The sequence below is a fragment of the Vidua macroura genome, chromosome 1, assembly GCF_024509145.1.
Source record: "Vidua macroura isolate BioBank_ID:100142 chromosome 1, ASM2450914v1, whole genome shotgun sequence".
Classification (NCBI taxonomy): Eukaryota; Metazoa; Chordata; class Aves; order Passeriformes; family Viduidae; genus Vidua; species Vidua macroura.
This window is the reverse complement of record NC_071571.1, coordinates 64,355,110-64,368,684: the sequence shown is the minus strand read 5'-3', so window position 1 is coordinate 64,368,684 and position 13,575 is coordinate 64,355,110. Positions and strand designations below refer to the sequence as shown.

The 13,575-nt window shown below is 42.1% G+C and overlaps 1 protein-coding gene across 1 annotated transcript; it reads right to left on the bottom strand.

Moving 5' to 3' along the window:
- Positions 1–1,183: 1,183 nt before the first annotated feature.
- CD83 (CD83 molecule) lies at positions 1,184–13,368 on the bottom strand. The gene is made up of 5 exons (XM_053996788.1): positions 13,326–13,368; positions 13,067–13,197; positions 3,273–3,489; positions 3,056–3,159; positions 1,184–1,342 (listed from the first exon to the last, which is right to left on the bottom strand). Exons 1-5 carry the CDS (start codon positions 13,366–13,368, stop codon positions 1,184–1,186), a joined length of 654 nt encoding a protein of 217 aa, XP_053852763.1.
- Positions 13,369–13,575: the final 207 nt, after the last annotated feature.

Sequence of the window (13,575 nt, the reverse complement as noted above, 5' to 3'; positions counted from 1 at the left end):
TGGCATAAGCAACCACTTTAGAGTCCTCTTAGAGTCATTTTAAGTGTCTTTAAGTCACTTTAGAGTCCTCTTCCTTCACCTCCTGCACAAGAAATCCAATAGAGGAAGCTTCCTTTGATTCAGAGCCTAGGATCACTTGTGCTTTGGTTCAAAAGCACAAATCTTCTCTCCCCTTTATGGTGTGCCTGAGTTCAGCTTTTCTCATGTCCTTTTTTCACATACATACACTGCCAACACCAGAAGCTCATATGTCCCATCTTCCATTCCTGCATCTCATAGCTAACTTAGTACATCACAAAGACATGGTTGGTTGATTTCTTCCAAGCCATGGCTTTGGTCATCACTCATGTAGCTTGACTGACGTAAGTGTTGTATATGTTTGGTCCCATGTTTTGTAAACCACACAATAAGTCATCTTTACATGTCCTTAACGTCACAGCCTTCTTCATTCTTATTTGAGATTAACAGTCTCATTGAAGCTTTCTATAGATTAATCTGGAAAATATGTCCCTATTTTTCCTGCTGATGTAAAAAGTCCACTCAGTCCAGAAAGATTTTGAGAAAATCTTCTTCCTTCTCAGCCTGTCACTCTAAGATTTAAGAGTGAATGTTGCTTTGATCCATCCAGTGCAAGAGCATGAAGTTACCTCTTCAGCCTACTTGAACATCACATGATGGATTACATCTCATTTGCAGTAAAGGAACTCCATCCAGGATCAGGCTCAGAGCAGAGACAGCCCTGCACACTTATCTTTTCATACCACAGCACCTGCTGTGTTTGCTTTGGAAAGGTGGGAGATGTCAGTCCACTGAAGAGCTTCATCTGCTAGCTTTGCACAGCCATGGCCTCCCTATAACTCAGTCTTCATGTTAGAAGCATATTCTTGCTCAGAAAAGGAGGGCTTCACAGCAGAGTGAAATAAAGTTGATACCAACCTCATAACAGCATTGTAACATGTTGTGTAGCTGTAAAGGTATTTCTTAGCTGACTAACTCTCAAAAGTTACCATAGTGCATAACAGTGCTTGCCAAAGGCTTGTCCAGCACAAGCAGATCACTGACAAGGTACCTGTAGTTTCGGGCTGTTCTGAAGAGACCATATATTATCATTTATTTCCTCTTCATACCACTCAGCCATCCAGCTTGTGTTTACTGATGAGTCCACAGTGCCATCAACATCAATTTAGACAGAACTTGAAGTAAGCTCATTTTTGCAAGTGCTGTCACTGTTTAAATGCTGGAAAGTTGTTATTTCATGTGCATTGATGAGGGTGAGCATGTGCTTCATATCTGGTCTGCTTTTTTGGTAATTGGGAGACATACTCTCTTTTCTTAGACATGTCTAAAAGAGAAAACACAAAGGAAAGCTTAAAACTGAGAATTCCTCTGAAAGACAATTAAAAAAAACCAAACTTTTGAAGGTTTTCCTTTTTCTCTTTGCTAACCATGGCTCATTTCACCTTTTCCATTTGTCACTGGAGGCACCCAGTACCAATAAAAGCTGCTGTTTCTTGTTAAATCAATCAACTTTATAGGACAAAAGCCTCAGTAAAAAAAAGAAAATTTATATTTGATTCACATTTTCATCTCAACAGGCCTTGCATCAAGCTATTGCAAGTGTGCTTCCACCTGCCTTTAATGCAAACCAGTGTCTGAAATATTTTCATCAAGTTGTCAAAGTAAAGCCCCAGTCCTCCCAACCAGTTCTAAAGTGAATGTTGCTGTTGAGTTTAGTGGAGATAAGGCACAATCTTCACTAAAGAAGAGGACAAGGCAACCTGTAAGAACTTAACAGGCATTTTAAATAATGAACATCACTTGTGAGATTAGGTCGATATTAAATTTTGATGAAAGTTAGGTTGATACTTGAGACAGGGCCTCACCCAAAAGTAAGATACACGTAATTCCACCAGAGCAATTTTCTTCACTACACAGCTCTGCTTTTTATAACTGCGCCACTAAAACTGGGACTTTTTTTTGTAAGGGAGGAGAGATTTCACTAGAGATCTGAAGTTCTTTCAGGACACTGAGAAGAACATGCAGCATCTGTCTCTTCTGAGTGATATCCTTGCTTTCATACTTCCAGCCTAACGAATACAAGATTTTTCTCATCAAATTTTAGTCTGAATGGCACAAATTACTGGCAGAATTGTCAATCTAAAAAAGAGACAGGCATAAATTTAATTGATCCCTGAAGATGCACGGAAAGCTACATTTAGCACAGCTAATTAGATACACTCTGATCAACAGTTATGATTCATCTGCTGAGGAGCAAAACAAGAAGGCAAATATGAAACAGGCAGCAGAAGTTAAATCTGACCTCCCAAAATGCTGGGGCTGGTTCTGGTTTTGTTTTTGTTACAAATGCAGCCAGTGATGTACTGTACTGGTACCCAAGATTCTTGCTACCTCTCAGACAGGTGAATTCACTGACACTGCACCCAAAGCATAGTTTTTCTTCTGTGGAGTGAACTTCCCAAGTACCTCCTCTCCCTTCCTTTCCCAGAACTACCATCCAGCACTAAAGGTATGGATAAACTCTCCAATGAGATTTTTCTCCATGTATTTTAAAATGTCTGTTCAACAAGATGTGACTTCACAAAAATGCTCGTCTGAAATGGGGTTGACACCAATTTACCAGTGTGGAAACTGAGGCATAAAGCAGGTGGACTTGGATATGTCCATCATGCCACCACACGAAGTAATTCTACAGGTGGGGAAGGGTTCCCAGGGGTCTGCGCCTCTGTGCTGTTCCCAGGTACTAAACCAGAAGACCTGTTGCCATGCCCTTAAACTGATAAGTAGCTTACACAGAGTAACTGGAAGCAGAAATGAGCAGTGAGAGTGCAGGAAAATAACTGATAGTTTGAGTTAGATCAGGGTCAGATCAGGGCGCAGTTCGGTCTCTTTGGAACTCTATCCTCATGTACCTGAGTTTATTCATAAATTAAGTATGGACACCAACTTCAGACCAGCTGTGTTAAAGCAGTGCTAGCAGAGTGGGGGTATTTTGGTTGGTATTGTTGCTTTGCTTATGAGAAAGAGAATTACTTACACAAGTAAAGAAGATGAGCAGCAAGTAAAAAATCCCAAGGCAAGTCAGCATGAAGAGCTCGCCTTTATATTTTTTTAGTTTGTCCTCTTCTATTCCAGGGCAACCTAAAATATAAAGTACAGTGTTACATTGTTCTGGTGTTTGTAAAATATTTTAAAACTGTTACCTTCCTGACATAACATGCAGAGCATGGGACAGTCAAAGGTCTCCACTGCACCTGTTACTTTTAATGTGACTGTGCTGCTCAGATTGCGTGCTCCGTTCTGCTCCCCCAAAGTGCACTTGTACGTCCCGCTGTTTCGGCCAGTCGCATTTTTGATCCTCAGTGAAAAGGAGGTGTCATTGAAGAGCTCCAAGGACCCCCCAACTTCTCGTGGAAAATGAGATTCCATATCAAGGACTTCCCATGCTATTCTTTCGCTGTCTTCAGCCATCTGGAAAACACAAATATATCTTTTTTCTTGGGCAACAGTGTTATCCTCAGTTTTAGAGTAAAGAAAATTTTAAAGCTGGCTTATGGCTGAAAATGCAGAGGCTGAAGAGAGGCAGGGGGGAGCACAACCACAAATCAATTTAATATGTTCATTCTTGCAATACAAAAGTATATGGGGTTTTGCTTAAATGGACTCTGTAAATAGGAATTACAGAACTATTTTGTAATCACTTCTTAAACTGCCTCACCTGGACAGCAACATGACAGAAGGCAGGGGTAGAGTCTGCTCTCAGTGGGCCTATGCAGAGGCCCCAGAAGAATTCAGACTGAGAGAGACAGTCCATGGGGATGGAGCAGAGGCAGCTCTATCCATGTGCTTAGCGGTGGCCCTGGGGACCAGAGGTGCCCAGGAGAGCATGGCAGCAGACAGGGAGGCTCCACTGCTGCCTGTGCTTGCCCTGCCAGCACGCCTTCTGCCACGCAGTGGTGACAATAAAACCTGCTAACCTGGCAAGTGTGCCACTGCACGAGGGCTCTGCCAAGCACAGGCTGGCATCCTCCCAGCAGCTCCACAGCCCAGAGTTCCCTGTGGGAATGCCACCCTGGAAACTGAACTTTCCTGTGCCAGTTTCTATGTAGCTGACCCCTGAAACCACGCTGCCTCTCTGGAGGAATGGAGGTTTCCCCCCACCCCACTTCCCTCCCTTCCTCTCATGACTGGAACCAAAGAACAAAAAATTGCTTTGACTCCTTCAGATTCAGTTGTGTGAAGGTCACAAGCAGGTTCTGGTGCACTTGGGGAGCATTTGTATGTTGAATTTCTTAATTGTAACCAGAAGAGCTACATTCCTTGGCATTGCTGAGAGGCTGCTGGAGGAATGAAGTGTATTCCCAGAACAGTTCATACTGCGGGGTGATAGGATGCACTGAAAATGACAATTGGCTGGGAACCACAAAGAAGAGAGAAATCACTAAGTTGATTTGAAAGATGGAAGAAGGGTTTGAATTAGCCTGTGTCCATTCTTATTCATCGAAGTTGCTCCCTGGGATTCGAGGCAGCATGCCCTCCATAAAGCTTTCTCAAGTAATGAATTCAATCTTTCTGTGGACCAGCAGAGCCAGAGCCAGCTCATAAGTCCAAGGCTAAGCATTTCAGCCTAAGCCAAGGCTTTTTATTATTATTATTTTATTTTAATAGACACATTTTTGGGTCATATGCTGGTGCTTATTTTCTATCAGCATAGCTACTGTATTGGGTTATAACAGTTACACTGTAAGTTATTAAAATTAACACAACTTTCTCATACTGAGGCTAGGAGTATCTGGTTTCCCTTTCATGTGTTTGCAGGAGGAAAGCACGCTCGAGAGTCTGGAGAGAAGTGTGGGTCTGATGCTCCCTTCAACATTGCTATTTTTGCAGCCTAAAATGGTGTAAAACAAGCTGCAAAATGGGGAACTTTTCAGGAACTGAGGAATGAGACTAAAGCACAAAATTTCCTTAATTGTAAAGATTCTTTCTCAGAAAGGTTTTGGGTTTTTCAGTGCATCAGCTGAAGAAGAGCAGTAATTTCCTGGGGCTTTCCACACTTTACCCAGAAAGAGGGAAGAATCTTCCCCTTAATCCCCCAGTAAATTTACCCCAGCTTCTCTTTCTTATTACACTCCACCCCAAGCAGCTACAAGACAAGCAGTATGTATGGTGGTTTTCAGGATATAGGGACTTCAGTGTGCTACAGGGATTTAGGTATTTTCAGGCCTTGCACATTGTCAGAGATGTGGCCAGAGGAATTCCAATACCCAGGCTGGGCTCAGCTCTGGTTACAACTAGGTCAATAGCAGTTAAGTGGATATAGTTGACCTCCCTCAGATCTAATTTTTGCCACTCTCCCTTCCCTTACCACCCCCTTCCTCAGTGAAATTTAAAACTGCCCACAGGGCAATAAAAGGAACCAGCCTGGCTGCCCTTTTCATTGCCCTAAATTGCAGATAGGAGGTCTGAGCTACACACAAAAAATTGGATTTGTTTAGGGATTTTTGGTTTTGTTTTTTCCTTTCATTTACTGGCAGCATAAAAAATTGCTGTCCTGGGAGGTAAATGGTGGCGTGATTCTTGTGGCTGAGATCTGGGAATGAGAAAACACTTTGATCTTTCTGTATGTAATTGCAATCAGCACTTCTCCTATAAGGGAGAGCTCAATTAAGTCCATGCATCCCATGCCTGACCATGCACTTATTTCAAGCAAGATTTTGGGTAAATGATTGAACTTCCCTATTTCATGGGAACAGTGAGGGATAGGATTGATTATTGCCTCCAAAGCTTTTTAAGGCGCTTGGCTGCTGTTGCAAGCACAATGATGGTGACCCTGCAGACAAGACTGTCAGAATTTTGCCTTAGACATGCTCTGTGTAAGGCAAACCGATGTCATGAAACTGTACTAACAACATGCTTTTCCCCAAAACAAGAAGGACATGGTACTTTGTGGCCTAATCTGGCTCCCTCACTTGCTGAGAAGCCACTGGTGACCTGAATGGGGATTGTGAACCTTGAGTTTGGGGAGGCGGAGGAGGAAGGGGTCATGTGTGGGTTTAATTCAGGGTTTGCACGCCTTTCTTCCTCCATTAAATCTCCTCTTTACTGAAGGGCAAGGGCAGGCAAGGCAGACTGCAGGCGTGCTGTGTGCCCAGCAGTATCCCAATATTTTTTAGGCAGCAGAGACACCTGGTGGCATTTTTCCAGCCTCTGCAGGCAGTGCATCCACCCCTACTCAGAGGTCTCAGCAACCTTTTCTCTGATGCCCGAACCAAGCCTTTTTTCACAGCAATCTTATCTCCTGTTATCTTATTAGAAAAAAACCAAATAAAACAAAACACCCCTCTCCATTTTTAAATTCTCTACATAGCAAGAAAACATCTGAGCAAATTTGCAGAGTGCATCCTCATATCCTACCACTATAAAAGGAAGTCCATGAGATATTCAGTAAGCTCATCGTTCTGCCTCTTGCTCTATACAAGATAACCTCTTTCCCACCCCAAACCTAATTAAAATTACAAAAATACAACTTTGCTTGCTGCCTCCTGTGAATTACATGGCAGACTCTCTCGCTGGACAGATCATTTTGCAGCTCAAGCTTCTATGATAAACCAGCTCTAATTCATGCCAAGTGTCCTCCAGGTGATACCACAGCCCAAGGTAAATGCTGGGGGTTTTACCTAATTAATTCCACACAAGCTTAGAGGGATCAAAGCAAGCACTGCCAGAGACAGCAATCCACTTGTGTAGGGACAATCCTTTTCTTTAATCAGTGAAAAAAAATCTTTTCTTCTCACGTTTCATTTGCGTTTCATGTCCCTTACACCTCACTGCTGAACAAAATGCAGCATGCCAGCTTCCCCTGCTACCCACCTCCAAATGGAGGAGAAAAGGAATGTGTTCCTGCTCCCATGTTTGCTGCTAATGGCTTTACCAAATTTCAAAAGGCAAATGATGACTTGTGTGGGGACAGGTAGAAAATTCTACTAAGTCTATTTTCATCAAAAGGGCTTTGTTAGCATGCAATCTGCTGGGGGTTAATTCCCCCAGAATTTTGCTGGGGAACAGGGACTTCCTGGTAAAATAATTCTGCCTATCTGCATAAAATTAGCCATTAAGAAAATGAAAAAAAAGAAGAAATATAAGTTTATATTTAATGTCTGTGGCAGACTTTGAAAAATCACCTGGCAGAATATCTTCAGCAAATGCTGAAGTGAAGTGATCCTTCACCTCTGTTCAGTCCCTGCTGAGACACACCCTGGAGTGCTGGGTTCAGTGCTGGGCTCTCCGGGCAAGACAGACATGGTCATACCTGAGGGAGCCCAGTGAAGGGGCACAAAGATGGATAATATCTTGGAGAACCTGATATGAGCAGAAGGTGGAAGAGATAGTTCAGCCTGGAAGAGACCAGGCTCAGGATCTTCTTATCAGTATTGACTCAACCTGATTAACAGGGGGATAGAGAAACCAAAGGCAGACTCTTCTCAGTGGCCTTCAGAGGCAAGAAAAGAGGTAATGGGCACAGACTGAAATTCAGAAAATTCCACTTAAGCAAAAGAAAAACCCTTTTTACTCTAGGGGTGGTTGAATACTCAAATGGGCTGCCCAGAGAGGGTGTGAAATCTTCATCCTTTGAGATATTCAGGACTAAATTGGACACAGCCTTGAGGAGCCAGCTCTAGTTGTCAGGTTTTAGTGAGTTTAATTGAAAATTATTCTAGTTCCCAAAATCTTGGAAACACGTGGTCTAAAGAGGTTGTGATTTCCCCACATATATTCTCTAGTCAATTGACTGATTCCTATTAAGTTTCTTCTAGCCTGGAGCTTTTTGGTAAGAACAGTAGATATTAAAATGGATGTGTTTGATTGAAAATACAACTGAGCTGATATATTTCTGTTCTCTGCCTGTATGAATTATGAGAAATAGGTAGAATAATTAAAGTGCTCTTCAGCAAATGTTTCTTTTTCAGAGAACTAAAAGCAAGGTGGAAGAAGGAGGAGGAACATTTTGCTCAGTTCTAGCTGGCTAGGTTTTAGCTATTGTTTTGAAAACTGCTACAGCATTACCCTAAAAATAGCAATTCACCCATGCTGTAGTGCTTGCACCCAACTAATAAATTAATATTTAATTTTATCATGAACATGTGCAAGTGAGCAGTTCTCACATTAACTCATGTTCTCTGCTCTCATTAAATAAGTTTTCTCATCAAACTTTTCCCATGCTAAAGTGGTACACTGTCTTCCAGGTAAATCAAAGTGCCAATATAAACCACTTCTCCCATAAAAGAAAATTTTTATTTCAGCAAAAATTTTGAGGTCCAAAACTGATGTCAGTTTAAAGGTGGAACATATTAACATGAGATTATTTTCTAGTGAGGGTGAGATAATTGTAAAAATGGTTTTGTTTAAAATCATACCAGGCATAATAGCCAAGTTGAAATTTCTGACTGTTACAGAGAGCTAAAATTCTACATATGGCCAGAGGAATTTATTTTCTGAAGCAAAATATATAGAATTCTGGCAATGCCCAATAGTCAACATATAATGAAACACTACTGAGCTGAAACTGCTTAATAAGTGTGATTTTCAGCACAAAAACACTTCCACATTCGATTAGTGCTAAAGGTGCATCCATATGGTTCCTATACAGTGTCATGTAGAGAAACCAAAGTTAAACTTGAAAATAACAGACATAAATTGTGGGCACATGTGAGTGAACTCTGAGTGTGCTGTAAAAAAAGGAGGAGGGGGGAGCAGGGGGGCAGATGAGGAAAGAAAATCCAAAACCCAACCCCAAAACAACAGTGAAGGAACTATGTGTGACACATGAGCCAGCTGGAAAAGCCCTTTGACTCACTCACACAAACCAAACAGCTAAACTATTGTTTAGTTGATTTGGCTTGGTTTGATTTCTTTTTTTTTAGCTAAGGGCATCCAGGCTTAGCTCATGTCAGACAAAAGAATTGTTTTGGTCATGAAATCATTTCCACTGCTCCCTTCCTGTCTAAATCATTAATGTGATGAAGCTACTTGGGGATGAATAGATGTCTGAGGATCGTTGGACTGCATTTCTTTGTGTAGTTTAGAAATTCAGCTGAAGTAATTTAGCAAATATTTACCTATGCTGCTATATCACAGCTATGGACTTTTAGCAAAAGTAGTTTCCTTTGAAGGAAGGTGCAGTCTATATTAAATGTTTATTCTTATTTTGTAATATGACTACCCCCTCTTGTTCTGCCGTAATTTTATATTTTTCAAGGAAGTGCTATAAAGTTAACAGATTTCTCTCCTCTGAAGCACAGCCTTCTTTCCTCTTCCTCAAGATTTATTTTCAATTAAGATTTTTCTGGCTATCACATGAAGAAAATAGTGCAATATCTACTGGGACTTCATTTGTGTATGTTTAAACTTGATTTTCAAACTGGATATAAAGTGATAGTTATGAAGGTTTATGAAGTGGTTCTCTTTTTCAATGTACTTCACAAAGAGAAACTGTTCAGTTTTCAATAGCCCTACACAGCAGAAAGGTAAGTAAAGTTTCATTACCCAGATTCTTGTCATGTAGGTGGGCTGTAGAGATTCAAACCAGCATTTCCATAGACAATTCCCAGTGCTTGAGTGCTTAGGCAAAAAAGACCTAGAACTAGTTTTCAGTTCTCAGCTGGCAAACTTACACACTGCTCATATATGGCTTTATGGCATGCAGGCTGCCCAGCACTCCTAAAAATGTACCACACTTTAAGACTGTCATCATTATGAATTCTTTTCCATGGCCTCATAGTGAATGGAAGGAGAGCTACACCAGGGTGGAAGAGGACTTGGTGCTCTACCTTCTCCCCATTGTGTTCAGGCAGCCTACTTCATATATTTTTAAGTAAAAATCATTTTGTTTGAGCTGACTGACTGTGGTCCTGATTCTGCACATATCTACTCACACAGGTGACTTCCTGCATGAGGATCATTAGCTCCAATGATCCTGGATGCACAGCAGCTCAAACACATCCAACATTCATGCTTCTTTTTTTTTTTTTTTTTTTTTCCCAGTATGAGACTTAGCAAAAGCAAAGGAATTGAATGCAAACCTTCTTTACACCCAGTTGGATTTTGACACCAGAATATTAACTCCATTATACAATTACTTCTCTATACAGCAAATACTTTTAAATTACAACCTTTTTTTTTTTTTTTTTTTTTTTTAGCAGATTGTAACATACCGGCCCTTACTTGGCCTGAGCACACAGAGGTGTGTCAGTGGGAAGGAGTGGTTTGCTCACAGAACATTAGCCCTGTGCAAACAGCTGCACAAGCAACACTGTAACATTGCCACCATTATTTTTTTTAAAGCAACAGAAGCAAAGGTTAATTGCTTGCATTTACTTCACAGTTCAAAGTGACCTCATACAAAAGATTTCACCTAACAGCTGCTTGAAATTTACAGCCTGAAATTTCATACAATTTGTTGGAATTACCTTTTAATTAGTCCTTTGGGGTTATATGTGGTGTTTATTGATTAATCCTTCAGTAGCTGTTTTTAAATAATAGAGTAATTACCTGTGTTGGGTAGCCCAGTCACACTCCACCATTCCCTCACCCTCCTTTGCAGTGTTGAGTGGGGACAGCAGCACAGAGCCAAAGTGTAGCAAGGGAGGAGAAAGATTTTCAAGCTGCTGCCTATTTAGCTAGCCCCATAAGTAGAAGTGTTGCTTATTCAGCACAAAACACTGAGCCTAGATTGCTTTTCCCCATGGAGAGTCAGGCTTTTAAGATTTGGTGCTCTGCTTTTCCTAATATGGCTGCAACTGTGGCTTGGGCTGGCGTCACCGCCTGCATGTCCCCACTTCCCACCTCTCTCATGGGACAAGCAAACAGAAGACTGCAGTACCGTGGTTGGTGCCATGAGCCCCCCCCTGAGCCCCAAGACCTGACAATAGCTAGACTTTTATTACTTTTTGTGTCAGCAGAGAAAATAAGTGCAAGGTTCTGTCATGCTGGACACCGGAAAACCAGTCTTTTCCTGAGCAAAGCAGTTGAAGCAGGAACAGCAAGGAGACCATGGAGGGAGTGGGGATTATAGGGACAGGGCAAGGGACATCTATTGGCAGTCTACACTGTCACAGCATGACTGCTGCAAGGGGAAGCAGCACCAGAGAGGGCCCCCACAAAAGGCATCATCAAATACCACCTGTGCATGTGCAGTCATTTTGTGCCCAGGTGGAACTGCAAGGAGCTACAAGGCAACACAGAATTGGGTTTATAGGCTTTCCTTATACTACATCAGGGAATAGCTTTTGGCTGCTGTTTGCTGCCTGGGCTTCCCAGCTCCCACTGAACTTGGGGAAGAACATGCTTCTGGAGGATCCCCACACTTCAGCCTGTTTTTGTTTTTGTTGACTTCCAACACTGCTCTGGGGGAGATTTTTCTGGGATCCTGTCAGCCTCTCTGTTTATTCCTTCCCCACCCCCTACCACTTCTCCTCAATTCCTCCAGGTCCACCAGACAGCATGGTTTGCCTTCCATGGGCTCTGTGCCCTTCCTGGACACTGCGGGAGAAAAGGGAGCCTTCAATAATTAGTACATATCTGGATGGAAAATATAGATTCTTATCCAGTTTTTGAGGAAGAAAACAAAAAGGAATAAGTTGACTCATATTCCAAATCTCAGAGTAAAGTTTAACCAAAAGCATTATTCTCTCCTCTCTGTTTACCATCTGTGCTTAGTTCAACAATTTGGAAAAAGATGCTGTACTTGGTGGGTTGGCAGTCAGATGTTCACAACAGCTCTGTTGAGGTGCAGTTGTCATCTGGTCTGTAGGCAGATGCTCATTGTTGTACCAGCAATGAAATTCAGATGCGTTGCAATTTTCTACCTCAGAAGCCGTATCTAATAGCAAACACTGTTTGTTGGTTTACTGTAGGAAATGAGTTTAAAACTGTGTCTGACCGAACTGCTGAGGAAGCCAAGGCTGCGGCTTTAGGTTCCGGCAGAGATAAATTAACGGTTTTCAACACCCATAAATAAGTTCTTTTCCCTCTTCCCTTCCATTGCTCTACCATCACATGGGAAAGTAATTCAACTCTGTAACCCACAAAATCTTTATTCGCAGTTTGATTTTCCACTACTATAACAATCAACAGAGAGTTGACTTAACAGGTAACAAGAGGACCACCAGGAGTGGCCCATGATAAGCAGTAGGAGTGTACGGCTGGGAGTGGGGAATGGAGGAGAACAAAACCTTCCCTTTTTTTCCCATTAATTTGGCTCACACCATAAGCTGAAGCTCTCACTGAGGTGCAAATTTATGGTGCCGTACAGTCAACAGCCACCACTTGTCAATTCCACCTCTCTTAGAAATTTCATCTTGGTAATGTTGAGTGGGACTTTTCTACTCATTAGCTGATTGATTCCTGTAACCCCTCCTGTACACAGGTGGTCAGCAGGGCTCTCCTGCTCTGGAGAGAGAAACTCTGAATCAGAGCAGTCAAGATGCGATTTTTACTTCATGACTGCAAAGAGATAACTCAGAATTTCTAGCTCTCCATCTGCCTTCTGCTCACACTCTGCCCTTATGCCCACCCCACTAGTCAAATCTTCCTAAAGAATAGCAAGTACTTTTTCAGTTCTTCTATTTCAAAGAAAAAATCATCTCCTGTTTTCAGGGGATTAAACAAGAGCAACATCATTGATGTTGCAAGGCTTAAATACCATTTTTTTGCTTTGAAGAAAATCTTGGAAGACTCCTCTTTGGAGTAGTATTTGGCAGGTTGTACATGGGGCATCACCTGAATTTTGATCCACAGAAGCCAGCAATAATTAGATAGAAAAGCAGGCCAAGAGCAATTCAGGGAATCATGCTCAAATAGCCTGTCTCCAAAGACACAGAAAAGGCCTGCTCCCCATGGTCACCTCAAAGGTTTGCAGTGCTGCCTTCTCTCTACTGCACTAATGGGACGATTCCTCTGCAGAAAACAACTCATTTCATACAAGACAAGCCAATATCAGGTAGGAAAGCAAAGCAGACTGCTCAAGTAACTTGGGCTTTTTTCTTACTTTATACCAAGATGCTGTCTGGTAGGAGATTGAGGAGTCCTGAAGAGCTTTACAGGGCAGCACCACTTCCTCAGCACACCTGACAGCAACATCTGGGATCATCACAGAAGTCCCATGGATCAAGCACCAAACTGCAAAGCACAGGTACACATCACCTTTAAAAAAGAATGCTTACACAATCTTTCCTGCCTTCCCAAAACATATCCCCACAAAATAGACATGAAAGACCAGAAGGAAAATTGCAGGGCTGTCCACTTACCATTGCATAGGATGATGAGCAGAGCGCAGACTCCCAAAGACATGGCTTTTATTGCTTCAGATCACAGAGCAGCAACAGTGTGCCTCTCTACAGGATGGACTGTGAGAGCAGAGTGAAGCTGTGACTGCTTCTAGAGTGATATTTCTGAAGGCAGACTGGGGAATCCCCCAGACTTATCTTGAGGTTTTCGTCATAGGGAAAATCCCTACATGTATGAACCAAGGCTCCTCCCCTTAAATCTGTGAGGTCA